We start from the raw sequence: 16,412 nt of genomic DNA, 5'->3' as shown, positions 1-16,412 counted from the left end.
GACCTCGGGGTAGACCCAGGATACGCTGGAGAGATGACATCTTTTGGTTGACTTGGATGGATATGCAACATACCAAAACAGACCTTTAAACAGATTGTAATAGGTGATTGTGGCACTGTTACTATTTTCAGGTGGTCTACTTTTTTTGGTCAGTCTTAACTAGAGACATTGGTGATGCTAAATTAAAAGAAAAAAGAGTTTTTATTTTAAAAGCTCGTCCATGGCATCATGCAGAGTTTCAATGATTTGACATGAAATGATAATTTACTGTAATTCATAAATGGACTATAATATTTGGTCATCTGCCTCGAGATGCATATTAATGTCAGTGACTTCCATTCTTAATTCATATTTTCTAATGATGCTGACCCGCTGTTTGCCACTTTAACACCTGTGTGTGACAAAATATTGTTTACCGTGCAAATTTGAAATACATTTAAATCTCAAGGCTGTCATTATTATTGACGAGGACGCCTCATTAGTATGACTGAGCATAACCTCTCTGGGATTAATAAGTGCCTTTACAGAAACGGACCACACAATGTTTCATTGTTTAAATCTATATATATAGATATATATAAATATATAGAGATATATAAAACACTTTTAGACTCAACTAATTTTGCAAACAATTAGTTGAGTCTAAAAGTGACAAGAAAAACAAATAAATTGGAATTTTTGGTTTACAAATTTCCACACTAAATGTTTTTCAGCAATTTAAAATTCTTTGCGCAACAAGAGACAATAAATCTTAGTGCTATTTTGTACATTTACATGCATTCGCACAGTTTTTCATGGCGCAATCCCTGAATTTGATTTAGCTGCTGACCTAAACCAAAATGTTATTTTGGTTTTTGTGCAGGTATTCATTATTCTAAGTAAATCCCAAATAATTGCACTAATATGTGCCCTATCTTTCCATAAGCTGCACAGCAGGATCTAAATACACATTAGAGTCTTATTGGTGAAAAATCAGGGCCATGTGTTAAAACCCTTCTTAGAACCTTCTTAGTGTTGTAGTACTCACCAAGTGGCTTCAAGAATAAACTGACCTAAGGGAACTTGTTAGTCGGTTCTGTTAAAATACCCAGAGGATAAGCAATGGTCAAAATGTAAAGGCCAAGGTTATGAGGTTAGGAAAGGATCGCGGTTAAGATAATTCTTGTATCATATGCGACCCCTCCTCAGGCAGGTTTTTTAACCATTTGTGTTTTCGTGGACCAGCTTTTCTTTAGATTTGTGTGTGTGAGATGTTTCTTACAGTAGGTGCATCATGTAATGTCTTAATCTGTGACATCGCCACTGTCTGTGGTACATCACGGATTTGTGAAGTGTAAGATTAGAGCCCTATGTCGTCATAAATCTCTGCTTCCCAATTCGGCCGGGTGGTGGCGGGTGGGGCAGTTGCAAGGTGTTGTTTGTGGTCTGTGGATTTGTTGGATAAAGCGTTTGCTCCTAAGTACGGTCAACTCCATCAAGTCCTTTCAGATCAGGAGTTATTTTCTTCATTTCGTGGCTTGATGCCAGCTCAGGTTTTTCTTTTTTGAGAGCAGATAGTTCTCCGGGTAGAACCAGAAGTTTTTATGGTGCTCTGCTGAAGGTCTTCATCATGAACTATTGCATTCCGGACATGTACGAGATGCCTCACACCGGCGTCGGAAGCTATTCGGTGCAGGGAGGTGGGGAATATTGCATGTACTCGGACGAAGGGTCCGGGTATGGCAACTGTGAGCCTCAGCCCCTTCATCATCCACCCTGCATGGAGCAGGCTTGGTCCCCCAGCCAGCACTACTCGTGCTCCTACGCCGCGGGTCCTTCTGTTTTTAAGAGTGAGTTTTGCAGCATGGAGGTCCCTCTCAGTCACTTCCACCAGCCTGAGTACTTCCCCGAGATCAAACCTGAATTTTCACACCTGCGGTGGATGCAGAGTGCGCACAGAAAAGGTACGACATGCAGGCTGTGATTATTTAGCTCTTTAACAAAGTACCTGAGGGGCTGGAACTGCAGCTCGGACGTGTTCAGGTTGTTTAACTTGTTGAAGTTGCGAGTAACTTAAACAGTCTCCACTGTCTGTAATTAACTGGGTTTGTGTGTATGCAAGCATGTGTGTGTGTGTGTGTGTGTGTGTGTGTGTGTGTTTGAGTTTAGCTGTGTGTGTGTGTGTGTGTGTGTGTGTGTGTGTGTGTATGCAAGCATGTGTGTGTGTGTGTGTGTGTGTGTGTGTGTGTGTGTGTGTGTGTGTGTGTGTGTATTTGAGTTTAGTTGTGTGTGTGTGTTTGAGTTTAGCTGTGTGTGTCTGTGTGTGTGTGTGTGTGTGCACATGTGTGTGTGTATTTGAGTTTAGTTGTGTGTGTGTGTGTGTGTGTGTGTGTGTGTGTGTGTGTGTATTTGAGTTTAGTTGTGTGTGTGTGTTTGAGTTTAGCTGTGTGTGTGTGTGTGTGTGTGTGTGTGTGTGTGTGTGTGTGTGTGTGTGTGTGTGTCTGTGTGTCTGTGTGTGTGTGTGTGTGTGTGTCTATAATATAACAGACTTGTAATACACTTGCTCAAACTGATGATTGGTCCTTCTTGATCATCGATCAATGATGTCTGGGATTTTCGAATTAAGTCCGATAAGCATAAATCCAAGACATAAGGCATCGTGCGCTGGTCTGTGATCAGGGCTTGTAGCTGTGTTTGATTGAGGTAGACGGGGTTCCTTATTGATTGCTGTTGAGGCAACAGAAGGCTGACAAAAGATATTGATCGGTTTGTTAACCTGCTGTCCTGGTGACAGAATTCACTCAACCCAATCTCAAATACAAGATAGACTCCACAATATTAGAGTCTACAAAGATTTTTCCATGAAGTGTGTTAGAAGCATCAGAGTTTACCTACCACTCCACACTCTGCTGTTAGCAAGTGTGACCACCTACAGAAAAGAACAGGTTTTGGCAGTTTGCTCATCTAGAGCATTCAGGTAACTACTAAAACAATTCCACAGGTTCCCAAGAGCCAAGGTCTCAACAAATTCACCCCATCGTCAAACTACGCAATATTCAGAAAATGCCAAAAATCCAAGACCAACATCTCAGACTCTACAGGCTTCAGTTAGCATGTTCATAGCAGTAGAATTAGAAAGAAACTGAACAACTATCGCTTGTTTGTAAGCGTTGCCAGAAGAAAGCCTCTAAAATAACATGACAGCATGGCTTAGACTTAGGAACAAACCTCAACACCACAAGAACTTTGCAAAGCAGCGATGTCAGGAGATAAAGCACCTTGTTTGGAGAAAACCAAACACAGCAGGGCAGTACAAATGCTGCATAGCAACTGTCGAGGACAGCAGTGGAGCAGTGATGATTTGGACTCGTTTAGCAGCCACAGATCCTGAATACGTTATAGTCTCTGAGCTGACCATGAACGTCTCTGTATACAAAAGTATTCCAGACTCAAGCTAAAGCTAAGGCCTTGGGGGGAGTGGTGCCTGATCAAAATCTAGACCTCAACTCAGTGTCAGAGCTGTGCATGAAAACTTCCCTGCAAATCTCAACAAAGTGAAGAAATATTATAAAGAAGATGGGCCAGCGACAGACGTGCCCACTGCTGAGTCATGGGGGGTGTAGTTTTTAACAGGACTACAACGAGTCATGTTACATCATTCTGTAGTGTGTATTTTATGCAAATGCACACATTCATTCATATATGTGTGTGTGTGAGTGTGTATACAATTATCTTTTTACTACTGTGCAAAGAATAGTACATTGCCCCAATTTTAATTAATATCTAATAAAAAATGAATGTGTTTGGACAAACATTGTGAATGGCAGTCGTCAAATTTACTTGACATTCGTTTGCCTTATTTTTAAAATTAAAACAAATCCAGTTGTCTCCTTCTTTTCTCTCTAGGGTACATACCAAGTTACCTGGACAAGGATGAGCTATGCGTAGTGTGTGGGGACAAAGCTACAGGCTACCACTATCGCTGTATTACCTGTGAAGGTTGCAAGGTAAACCATGTGACCACATGGCCTCAGCCTTCGCCGTCTCCCTGTTCTGATCACGTCGCCTTCTGTTTTCTAGGGATTCTTCAGGCGGACAATCCAGAAGAATCTCAATCCAACTTACGCCTGTAAGTACGAGGGCAAATGTGTTATTGACAAAGTGACCAGGAACCAGTGCCAGGAATGTCGCTTCAAGAAGTGCATTGCAGTGGGAATGGCAACAGACTGTAAGTGGCCTCAGTAACAGGATATTTGACTCTTGTCTTTATAGCTTTTATGTCACTTTTGCATTTCTGCTGTTCTTCAATTGGAAAAAAAGAATTCTGACATTTATTTACAAAAACAATGCCATTTATAAAGAAAGTGCAGAATTAGTAACAAAATCAACAAAGAAAAGTTGGATTTAAAGAAAGTTCATCAGGGTTTGTCATCACCTGAAATATATTTACTCCAAATAAAAGCAGTGATGATTTTTCACCACATGGAAAAACAAATAATGGTCTCCATATTCACGTTTTGTTTGATTGTGCCTTTCACATTTTTCATACAATGGAAAGTTTGTTTTCATGTGTGGGTCATTTGACTCTTAAAGCCTCCTGCTACATTGTATCTGCATCATTTTCTGAACGTCCAAAACATAAAACGGTTCAAAACACAAGAACAATCATGAAGCATGAACAAGTGTCACCTCAGCGGGATGTCATGTTCTGTGTTGGAACAACTCTGCACCTCAGCGAGTCATCATTTTATGCCCCCCTACCCTCCCCCCTCCTCTCCCTCTTTCCTTTTCCTTCCCGTCCACTCTCTTGGCCTCCCTTGGCCCCCTGCTGACCCCCTTTATTTGCCCCAGTGGTGTTGGATGACAGCAAGCGGCTTGCCAAGCGGAAGCTAATCGAGGAGAACCGGGAGCGCCGTCGGAGGGAGGAACTGCAGAAGACGGCGTGGGACCGACTGGAGCCCACCCAAGAGGAGTGGGACCTCATCCGTATGGTGACCGAAGCCCATATGGCCACAAACGCCCAGGGCAACCACTGGAAGCAGAAGCGGAAATTCCTGGTGAGACATCGTCCTCCTCCTCCTTCCCTCCTCACCAAAGCCTTGATTGTATCGATTACTGTGCCCTGTTCAAACCACCAACCCCCCTGACCCCCACCTACCTCCCCCTCCCGCCCATCTCAGCCCGCTTCCAACCCGTCCCAGCCCCCTTCCGCTTCATGTCCCCGTCTCCTCCTCTTCCACCACCACCACCATTGTTCCACTGTTCCCTATGTTAATATGTCCATGTGTTTTTTTGTATCTCCTTGTAGAGTGGGGAGAATTAGCTGGACGATGGAGAAAAGTGTTTCCTCAACGCAGCAGCACTAATTTATATTGGAACATCTTACTCTTGTCTTATGTTTTGCCGAGCAGCAACTTTTAATTGCTAATACTAATGACTTGCTTTTTTTCGTGCTGTTAAATTTTCCTCTCTTTCTGTTTGTAGCTTTTGATTTCACACCTCACTCTGTTTTTGACTAATTTTGCTTTTTCTGTTAAGTTTGATTACTCTGTCCGGACTGAGAGTCTGTCAGCTGTTTGTTGGCGTTATACTGAGTTTCTATGGCACGATTAAAGGGAACGCTCATTAATCGCAGAATTATTTGATCGGCGGGGTTTGGCAAAAAAAGAAGGCTTATTTTTCAGGATACTGGGGAAACGGGGGGGAAAGACTTTCCCTGCAGCAACATGAACACAGCCTAATCTGTCTGCAAACTTTCATGGCCGCATCTGTTGTTTTTCATGCAATTTGTTTCAAAAAGTGTTGAAAACGTGACCAAAGATTTGATTGAGGTCTCATACAAAGATCCGATGAAGAGCGTTCCCGAGGACCCGTTTGATCCGTGGTCCCGAGTCTTGCTGTGGAAACTCGTGTCCTATTTCTGTCTTTACCTGTTTTCTGTCTGCGCACTCTTTCATCTGTCTTCAGTTTTAACTTGTTTTATTTTAGTTGGCTTGACACGGGTTCTTCATTGAAACTTCACGATTCCTGTTGATTATCCAACAGGTCGAGGAAGCAATGCTTCTTAATGAAATAACATGTAATTTATTCTATACTTCTGACCAGAGTGCAGCGGGGGTGAAGGAAGCTAAGGTAAGACACACAGATACACGGTTCAGTTGAGCCTAACGACGGGTTTTCAGCCATTTACATGTAAAACGATGGATAAATAACAAATGATGCGATGAAACCAGCTGATGTCCACTCCTCGTTCTTTCAGCCTGAGGATATTGGTCAAGCGTCCACGGATAATGCACCTGAAGGAAGTAAAGTGGACATAGAAGCCTTCAGTCAGTTTACAAAAATTATCACCCCTGCCATAACCCGAGTGGTGGACTTTGCCAAAAAACTGCCTATGTTCTGTGAGGTAGGTTTGTTTGAGTGGAAAGGGTGACTGTGAATGTGTCACTGAGTGGTTAAAGCTGTATATTCAGATTGAATATGAATCTTTCACAGTCTTTGACATAATGGAAGTTCCACCTGTCCCTAAATAAGCCATTCTTCTCTTTAACCCAGCTGCCTTGTGAAGACCAGATCATCCTGTTGAAAGGCTGTTGCATGGAGATCATGTCGCTGCGGGCTGCTGTTCGCTACGATCCAGAGAGCGAGACCCTCACACTCAACGGCGAGATGGCAGTGACACGAGGTCAGCTCAAGAACGGAGGCTTGGGCGTCGTCTCAGACGCCATCTTTGACCTTGGCGTGTCGCTGTCCTCCTTTAACTTGGATGACTCTGAGGTGGCTCTTCTGCAAGCTGTTATCCTGCTTTCATCCGGTAATCGCCTAGAGTGCACACTTATCCGAGTACATAAGAGGTTATTAAAGGGTTTTCTTTCTCGCTCTTCTAGGTCTCGCTCTGTTTTAGCACAGCGGCGTTACTGCGTTCTTATTACACCGTTGGTAACGTCGGCTTACAGGGAACAGATTTTTAGGAAGTACAGCAGCGTGAATCTGCAGCTGCACAGCTTGTGTGAATACTTGGTTTTGACATGAAATCTATATCAAACCACAGTTTAATCAATTAATCACCGTAATCATTGTGAGGAGCTTTGGCCTGTTAGCTTGTTTCTGGCTCCACTGGCATTTCTCTGTAATACTCTCATTGAAGATCAATACTCGTGTGCTTTATGGTGCAGACCCATCTGTCCTGACACTTTACAGTATCCACTGACGGTTAGATAACACTGCTATTGGGGCAACGAATCGCTTTGGGATAGAAAGTTAATTATTTGTGTTTATTGATCATCTTTAAATTTTAAATTTTTTTTGTTTCGTACTATTTGTACCAAAAAAGAAAAATAATTGTGAGTACTGCAATAAATAATAACTGACACTGTAGTGTATCCACAGCTGCGCCTGTGTTTAACTCATTTTCAGTCAGAAATGACATAAGAGTCATTCAAGGCATGAACACAATGTATTTGTACTGGATCTTTATTTTGGACATGTTTAAATAGTATAAGAACAACAAGAGAGAAAAAACAGACAAACAAACAAAACAATAATAATTATAAATAACTTACATGTTCAGAAACGAGCAGCACGAGCTCATTTAATCCAACCTCCTGTTCATGCCGTCTCCATCACAAGTTCTTCATTATAATTTCTTACATGTATTTTTTTATAACCTCGGTAACACGTATAACGATATATATGTTTACAGATATATCTACTTATATAAACCACACACCTGATCAGAGCCCTACCTCCACCACATTTGTTCCAAATCATCCCAAATAATACAGGAATTGACAAATACAGCAACCAGGTGATTCTCCATAAAAAGCTTTTGACTGAAACTGTGCGCGGTGTGCAGCGTGTCCTTAAAAACAACGAGGACAAAAGAAGAAGAACAGTATTTGACAGTTGTGTTAAGGCTGCTTCCTCATGCACAGGGCTTCATCGCAGAAGAAGAAGCCATGCCTAAGTGAGGGAAACAGGAGGAATAGGCTCAGATATGCCAAATACACAATAACTGGGTGGAAGGAGGTGAGGGAGCATCCACACAGCAGCCAGTGGTGCTGGAGATCCAGTTAAGTCAGATTTGGATCCAACTGGGATGATCTTCATATTCCAGTATGACAGTGATCCCAAACACATAATCAAATCAGTCATAGATAGACCCTTGTGAGTTGTAATTAAGCTATTGTAAGCCATCCTTCCTATTAGCAAAGGAAGACCAAAGGTTATCAGGGTTCTCTCAGCACTGTTCCTCAGGGACAAACGCTTTACAGCTCTGCAGGACGCTGCATAACAACACTGTTGGTGTGCTTGTGTCTTCAGATCGTCCAGGCCTAACTAGTGTGGAGCGAATCGAGCGTTGCCAAGAGGAGTTCCTGTTGGCCTTTGAACATTATATCAACTACCGCAAACACAAAGTGGCACATTTCTGGCCCAAGCTGCTAATGAAGGTGACAGACCTGCGGATGATCGGCACCTGCCACGCCAGCCGATTCCTCCACATGAAAGTGGAGTGTCCCACCGAGCTGTTCCCTCCTCTGTTTCTGGAGGTCTTCGAGGACTGACCAGTGGATTTCTGTGTGTGTGTGCGTGCGTGTGTGTGCGCCTGGGCACCCTGGTGGTCTCAGGGGTGGAACCAGCAGAAAGCCCGTCACAACGAACCTTCTAACAGCACTACTGAGTGTCACTTCATTCCACCTTAGAGTAGCTCTCTGGTCTATTTTTGGATGAAACCATTCCTGACAGTGCGGGTACATGTGAATAGCTTTTTGACTTTTCTGGTTTGTTCTGTTATTGTTGTCATGGATATAACATCTCACCTCAGATTTGACTCTAGGTTTTTTGTTTTCATTATTGCATCATGGTAATCTTATCAACACTTGTTTGTTCGTTAGAAGCCAAGCACATGTTGTATATTCCTTCCTTTATGTTGAAATACTCGGCTGCTCGCCTCATCCACGACACGAGACGCCGTCAGCAAACCCGCTCCACTTTACCGCATTAATATATCAACCTTCGTCCATCTGGTGAGTGTCCAGTCTGTCCGGTGCCTCGCCATCCTACTGTGACCGTTAAAAACGCGTACTCTAACGGACGGCAGCTCGCAGGTGTCTGCAAGTCTCTCGGCAGCCGCACATTACGAGGTTAAGTTGCAACGCTGCATTCCAGAGCTGTCGGAAAAACAAACGTCAGCTCGAGACACGCTCCGAGCGAGAAACCTGAGCAGGATTTTGCAATATTAAAGGGGACCTGTGTGTCTTTTCTCAGTTGATGTTGCAATGCTGATTGTTCCTATTAAACATGACCAAAGTTTCAAATCATTTACTAAATATATGTAAAAACAATCCCAGCACTTGGACTGCTATTAAATCGAGGTTTCCAAAGGTTTTTCTCGCACCTTCTGTGACACTCGTTTGCTGCAGGCGGTAGAGCTCGTCCTGAGCCAGGCTTCCCGAAGCCGTCCTATTGGAAGAAAGTGGCTCGTTAGGTAAGGCGAACCTTAACGAGGCAGCGCTAAACAGGATGCTTTTAGTCAAAGGATAAACCGATAGTCTGCATGACGCACAAATCTAAGGACACTAGTCTGTTGGAGTGTCTCTACTAGAGTAATGAGTCCCCTCAAACTTCACACGGTGGCAGTGCACACTGCAAACACAACTTCTCTCTGGCCCTTCACACACACACACACACACACACGCTGGGCTTTCAGCTAACAGTAAGTCTACTTACTCAACCCTTAAAATGATATGTGGCATTTTGCAGGATATTGCATAAATACTGTTGCACTACAGCAGCATATATGGGCCAGCGAAATAGTCAAAGGTCAGCTCTCTGTTTATGAGCAGGAAGCATCTTTGTGTCTGGCTGAAAGCAAAGAGTGTTTATGAAATCAGAGTGTGGACACTAATAAACTGAGAGAGTGTCTCTCGCTTGTTGTTAATTGCCTTTGGACTTATTGTCAGACAGCATGATATGACCGGTGCTTTGATACTTTATAGACTAATGATTAATTAGCACAACCTCAAAGCATTTCATATGCAACTCTGACAGATTAACTGAAAATGCAGAGGTTCTGTGCGTTCAAACCTGGACAGTGCAAAAAATCTTGCTCGAGTTTCTGTTTGTCTTTATTTCGACAAGAAACAAAACAACGAAACAACAAAACCAAAACTGCGATGTAGACGTGAGCGACAGTGAATGGAATGCAGAAGCAGCATTAAAATGAGCCGCTCGTCGTGCCGGAGACTCGTCACACGGTGGCACTGAGGCCAGGATCGTCTGTGTGTCACAGTACTGCATGTTGTGCCAAAACCAGGTGAACAATGCCCTCACTGCATCCTCCCTCCACTTCCTTAGTTGAGTATAAATTGGCTCCCTGTCGGTCCACACACAGGCTGTCCTATTTGCTGTGTTTCAGTCTGCGGTTGGAACTTCAACTATAAGACCAGCATTAGATTTCAGTGTTTCATCTCAGCCATGTTGCCTCAAAGTCAGATAATTAGTCAGCATTTTTTCTGTTTGTTTAGTGTCTCCGTGAGTGGACGTGGGCTTTCTATTAAAACAGTGAAGTCATGGTGCTATGGTGAGTTGGGGCTATGGCTGATTGAAGCGTATTGTTATTTACATGTCTGAATAAGAGCAGGATGGCATGCATATAGTACAGTAACACACATGCACATATACAGAATGTACAGTACATCTGTGTAGCTGTTGTGCAGCAACTGATCAGCCACAACAATAAGACTGGCACAGATGCTGGGTCCCACTCGGGTACTGGCAGTGGTTTTTGGAGTGGGCCTCTGTCTGCCTCGGTTGGAGGGTTGGTAAATGGGAGAGTTTACCAGCAGAGAAGACCAGTGTTCACCTGTAACTGGTTTTAGTGATGTGGCTGATTGGTGTATCGCTCACACAGATAACACATGGGTCCGACTCCACGACTGTGACCGACCTGTGGCATTCAGAGGCCAAGTATGCTTCGCCATCACCAAGGTACACTGACGAGGCTGGTGAGATTGTGAAAAGTAGAGCTCTTTGTTCTTTAGCCTCTGGTTTTGTTTTTTTTCTTGAAAAAGCCTCGGTATGGTATTGCCGTTTGCAATCTGACAGACCTCGGCTCTTTATATTTCGCTTTTTCGAGCTTCACACTACTCCTCAAAGCAGCTTGTATTTTATTTTGTTTCTTCTCATTTCTGTGAAGTGATGCCTTTTTATCAAAGCAATAGAATTGCTGCAGTGTTTGAATGACCCGGACCTCACACATATACACCTCGCAAACTGTACAGATTCAGATAAATGCACAGACAATCAGAGGGAGAGGCACCCGAGCTCAGGCTGGTCCCCGTCGACATGAAGGGCCGGGCCGGGCCCCGCTGAGACGGAGCCATTCAGAAACGTAACGGTTGGCCACGTTTACATGCACCCCTGCGTCTGCAGCCAACGAAAGACTTTGTTATGTGAAGAAGCCTTCGACGAAAGCTGTCAGAACGCGCATCCAACATCAACGAGCTAGACTCATTAACGTAACATCACCTGTGTTTCTAATGAAATAAATGTCTTCATGTCTCAGTAGCAGGGGCTGGCTGCACAAACACATCAGAAGTTGGCTGACTATCTAATGTTCAACCCAACAGTCCCAGGATCTCAGCTCAGGACTTCAATGTCCCTTTGGTGTGCTTCTGTTGGTTAGAACATGTAGATTGAACAAAGTCATGTAAAAAGCATCATTTTTATGCGGTAAACATGGTTTGTTGTTGCACGTTCCCGGTTCTTAGGCTCTCTTTCACGTCTTTTTTTAACTAAAGACTTTTAGTCTAGTCTCAGGAATTTGGCAGTGTAACTTTTCAGACATTCAGCTAAAGTAGCAGCAACTATTGTTTGCAGCCCGAAAAACAAAAAGCTGTGTTTGCTCTTGATTTGGCCTGCCAGTCCTCCACCAGGATAGTTGTTGGGCTGTAATTAGCCGCTACCTCATGAGCGGGGAATTTTGGCCTGGGAATCAAAACTGGAACTTTGTTACTGCTGTCAAATGTAATAACAGTTCCCGAGTTTGTGCAGATGATTCTGTTTTCCTGTGCAGGTAAAGAGACACTAAGAAAGCTGCACAGATTTTAACCACTGAAAGTCCAAAATTAGGTGATTAACAGCTTTATGTGTAATGTGTTTTTGTAGCGTGCAGTAGATTGAACAAAGGTTTCTTTAACAGGCTGATGATATTTCTGTGAAACCACACCCCCTCTCTGAAGCTGCCCGACAGCGCAGTCATTCTCTTTGTGGCTTCATGTTCAGGATGCTCATCATAAGCATAAAATGAGCCACTGTGTGATCAGGACAGTGACAGCCGTCAGTTTCTTTCACATCAGCCCGTGTTCCTCCTTACTTTCTAGTTTGTTGCATTTTTCAATTTGCTGACTTCAGCTACAACGAGGGGATTACTGAGACCACCTCCCTCATGCTAAACATACAGTTTGAATATTGCCCGATGGTTTATAGGTCAGTGTGGAGTAGCTTAACACAAAGAAGAAGAAGAGATGAAAGTCAGAGCGTTGCAGGCTTACTCGTTGGAGGCAAAACATAAAGGCAAGGGTGGCTCAAAACTTTTGCACAGTACTGTATCTAAAGCCTAGCCCTGTGATTGGATGGATGGAGCCAGCCTGTCTGTGCAGCCAGCCCCGTTGTCAGAGAATGAACTTGAAGGTAGAGATGTCTCACAGTTATCATAAAAGTCACATAGATACTGTAAAACTAATGCAGGTCACAGTTAAAGAACTGCTGAAAAACACAATAATCAATAATCATGAAGAAGAACCAGTGTGAAACAGTGACCTGGATAAAAACAATGAGGAGGGCATTATTTGGTTTCTGTAAAAAAAAATATAAATAACCTGTCAGTAATACTTTCACTCATAAATGTAATAAAGTCGAGCAGTTCATAACAATAAACCTGTCAGTTTTATGGTTGAGGCAAATGATGGCCTTGATGTAGTAATATATCATCAAACCTGTAAAGTTATTTCAGTCTGTGGGCGCTCTAATATGAATCCTGAAAGTTTAGCTTAAAAAGCTGGAGAGCAGCCGGGCTCTTTGACAGCTCCTACCCACGTTCCTCTGGGTTCTCCCGATGACTTTGTTGGCATGTTGATCAGTTATCTGAGCGTTTTACTGAAAAAAGCACTGAAGAGGAAGTGAAACCAAAACAAGGAGTTAAAACTTGCAAAGATCTGCAACAGTCAAATAGTTCACAGCAGGATGATGAATGCAGCTTTAATCCAAAATAATCGACATGTTTTTTTACACTTTGATACATAGTTTCACTTTTCTTTTTTTCCTTTTTTGCGGGACGGCTATAAATTGGGTATCTTGTATCCTGGCTGTGTTCACTGAGCACATACGCAGAGCTGTGGTGCACGTAAACGTCGTCATTGCTCACCGCTGGTTAGGAACATGTTCATTTTACCTGAGGAGGTGAATGTTGGCCGTGATATCTCCCGTGAGTTGTTGCTCGTAAGGTTTCTCAGTTACAACCAATAGCAAGAGTTGCGCCATAGAGAAGCTATTTTACAGTACAAAGGAAAAGGATGTATATTTTCAGACTGCAGATTTTTTTTACGGATGTTAGCATAATATGAACATATTGTTTTTGCATAGTGTTAAAAAGATACAGTGTTGCTCTCAAATGTATTTCCACATCTGATGGAGACGTATTTAAAAAAACAAATGATAAAAACAGTTAAATTAGCTGGATTCATGTCCAAAAGAAACCACACATGAGCACGTTTAGGGACAGCGTGGTCAGAAGGAGGCGGTCATCCACAGTCGGCACAGATTTCTCTTCTCTCCTTGTGTGTTTGAGTGTCTTCTTGTTTAAGTCATCTGTTTAATGCAAACCGGGAATTCGACCAGGAGGTGCAGAGAGATGTGAAAGTGAATCTGTGGCAGAAAAAAAGGAAGAACAAAGAATATTGTGTTCCTCAAACGGCTGTTGGACATTTTCAGCTTGGAGGACTGATGATTTTGATTTTGCCTGATGGGGGATGATTGCAGAATTTGTGATTTGGGTCTTAAGAATAAAGATGGTTTTGAGAGAATTTGATTTGGTGTCTTCACTTATTCAGACTTTGTAGGTGCTCTGTATGGCTGTTTGAATGGTTCACTGTGCACCCATTTTATGAAACACAGGTTAATGTGCAGTGCTGTGCAAAAGACTTGAGCCCACCTCGTTCTTTGTATTTTGCTTTAATTTTGCTCCGTGAATCGCTACCTTATCGTGGTGGAGGGGTTTGTGTGTCCCAGGGATCCCAGGGGCTATGTTGTCTGGGGGCTTTTGCCCCCTGGTAGGGTCTCCCATGGCAAATTGGTCCTGTGAGCGATTCAGAAGACCCTTATGAAGAGAACATCAAGGGAACAGTTTACTCTGCCCGGGATAGGGTTACCGGGGCCCCGCCCTGGAGCCAGGCCCGGGGAGGGTGCCCGAGGGCGAGCGTCTGGTGGCCGGGCACAGCCTGAAGAGGAGACATGGGCCCATTCTCCCGCAGGCCCACCACCCACAGGAGGCGCCATAGGGGTCAGGCGCATTGTGTGCCGGGTGGCGGCCAGGAGCGGAGGCCCTGGCGGACTGATCCCCAGCTACCAAGACTGGCAATAGGGACATGGAATGTCACCTCTCTGGTGGGCAAGGAGCCTGAGTTAGAGCGTGAGGTTGAGAGGTACCGGCTAGATATAGTCAGGCTCACCTCTACGCATGGCTTGGGCTCTGGAACCAGTCTCCTGGAGCGGGGCTGGACTCTGTCTCAGTCTGGAGTTGCCCCTGGTGAGAGGCGGCGGGCTGGGGTGGGTATTCTAATATCCCCTCGGCTTGCTGCCGGTACGTTGGGGTTTTTCCCGGTGGATAAGAGGGTTTTTTCCCTGCGCCTTAGGGTCGGGGAACGGGTCCTGACTGTCATCTGCGCTTATGCGCCGAGTGGCAGTTCAGAGTACCCAGCCTTCTTAGAGTCCCTGTGGGGGGTGCTGGAAGGTGCTCCACCTGGAGACTCTGTTGTCCTGCTGGGAGACTTCAATGCTCACGTGGGTAACGACAGCGAGACCTGGAGGGGCGTGATTGGGAGGAACGGCCTCCCTGATCTGAACCCAAGCGGTGTTTTGTTATTGGACTTCTGTGCAAATCACAGTTTGACCATAGCGAACACCTTGTTCGAACATAAGAGTGTCCAGAAGTGTACATGGCACCAGGACGCTCTAGGCCGCAGGTCGATGATCGATTTTGTAATCGTATCACCAGACCTGTCACCATATGTTCTGGACACTCGGGTAAAGAGAGGGGCTGAGCTGTCAACTGATCACCACCTGGTGGTGAGTTGGATCAGGTGGCGGGGGGAGGACGCTGGACAGACCCGGTGCACCTAAGCGCGTAGTGAGGGTGTGCTGGGAACATCTAGCAGAGGCCCCAGTCCGCGAGATCTTCAACGCACACCTCCGGCAGAGCTTCAACAGCATTTCGAGGGAGACTGGGGACATTGAGTCCGAATGGACCATGTTCAGCATCTCCATTGCCGAAGCTGCTGCATTGAGCTGCGGCCGTAAGGTGGTTGGTGCCTGCCGTGGTGGTAATCCCCGAACCAAATAGTGGACACCAGAGGTGAAGGGAGCCACCAGGCTGAAGAAGGAGTCCTATCGGGCTTGGTTAGCCTGTGGGACTCCGGAGGCAGCCAACAGGTATCGACAGACTAAGCGCAATGCGGCTCGGGCAGTGGCTGAAGCAAAAACTCGGGTGTGGGAGGAGTTCGGTGAGGCCATGGAAAAAGACTTTTGGACTGCCTTGAAGAGATTCTGGCAAACTGTCAGGCGTCTCAGGAGGGGAAAGCGGTGCTCTACCTGCACTGTGTATAGTGCTGGCGGAGCGCTGCTGACATCGACTGCGAAAATTGTCAGGTGGTGGAAGGAATACTTCGAGGACCTCCTTAATCCCACTGACACGTCTTCCGAGGAGGAAGCAGAGTCTGGGGATGAGGGGAATGACCCGCCAATTTCCGGGGGCGACGTCACTGAGGCAGTTAAACAACTCCTTGGTGGCAGAGCCCCTGGTGTTGATGAGGTCTGCCCCGAGTTCCTGAAGGCTCTGGACGTTGTAGGGCTGTCCTGGTTGACACGCCTCTGCAATGTTGCGTGGAGATCAGGGGCAGTACCCGTGGACTGGCAGACCGGGATGGTGGTCCCCATCTTTAAGAAGGGAGACTGGAGGGTGTGTTCCAACTACAGGGGGATCACACTCCTCAGCCTCCCTGGGAAAGTCTATGCCAGGGTGCTGGAGAGGAGAGTTCGTCCGCTAGTCGAACCTCAGATACAGGAGGAACAATGCGGTTTTCGTCCTGGACGCGGAACACTGGACCAGCTCTTTATCCTCTCGAGGATACTTGAGGGTGCATGGGAGTTTGCCCAAC

General features: G+C 45.0%; 1 protein-coding gene across 3 annotated transcripts in view; it reads left to right on the top strand.

The window, feature by feature from the left end:
* thrb (thyroid hormone receptor beta) overlaps positions 1-14,063 on the top strand; it is a 116,458-nt gene extending 102,395 nt beyond the window's left edge. Inside the window, exons 1-8 of one of the 3 annotated variants that reach the window (XM_082521597.1) lie at positions 1,423-1,943; positions 3,886-3,986; positions 4,060-4,207; positions 4,831-5,036; positions 6,025-6,111; positions 6,239-6,385; positions 6,535-6,793; positions 8,302-14,063. In XM_082521597.1, coding sequence (XP_082377723.1) covers positions 1,610-1,943; positions 3,886-3,986; positions 4,060-4,207; positions 4,831-5,036; positions 6,025-6,111; positions 6,239-6,385; positions 6,535-6,793; positions 8,302-8,543 — 1,524 coding nt within the window. In that variant the 5' untranslated portion in view covers positions 1,423-1,609 and the 3' untranslated portion in view covers positions 8,544-14,063. Of the gene's footprint in view, positions 1-1,422; positions 1,944-3,885; positions 3,987-4,059; positions 4,208-4,830; positions 5,037-6,024; positions 6,112-6,238; positions 6,386-6,534; positions 6,794-8,301 lie in introns of those variants that run through there. The other 2 variants (XM_082521596.1, XM_082521595.1) reach the window with 2 other exon arrangements.
* Positions 14,064-16,412: the final 2,349 nt, after the last annotated feature.

The sequence above is a fragment of the Aulonocara stuartgranti genome (assembly GCF_965226115.1).
Source record: "Aulonocara stuartgranti genome assembly, chromosome: 22".
Taxonomy (NCBI): Eukaryota; Metazoa; Chordata; class Actinopteri; order Cichliformes; family Cichlidae; genus Aulonocara; species Aulonocara stuartgranti.
The sequence above is the reverse complement of the archived record's forward strand: the minus strand, read 5'-3'. Positions and strand labels throughout refer to the sequence as shown.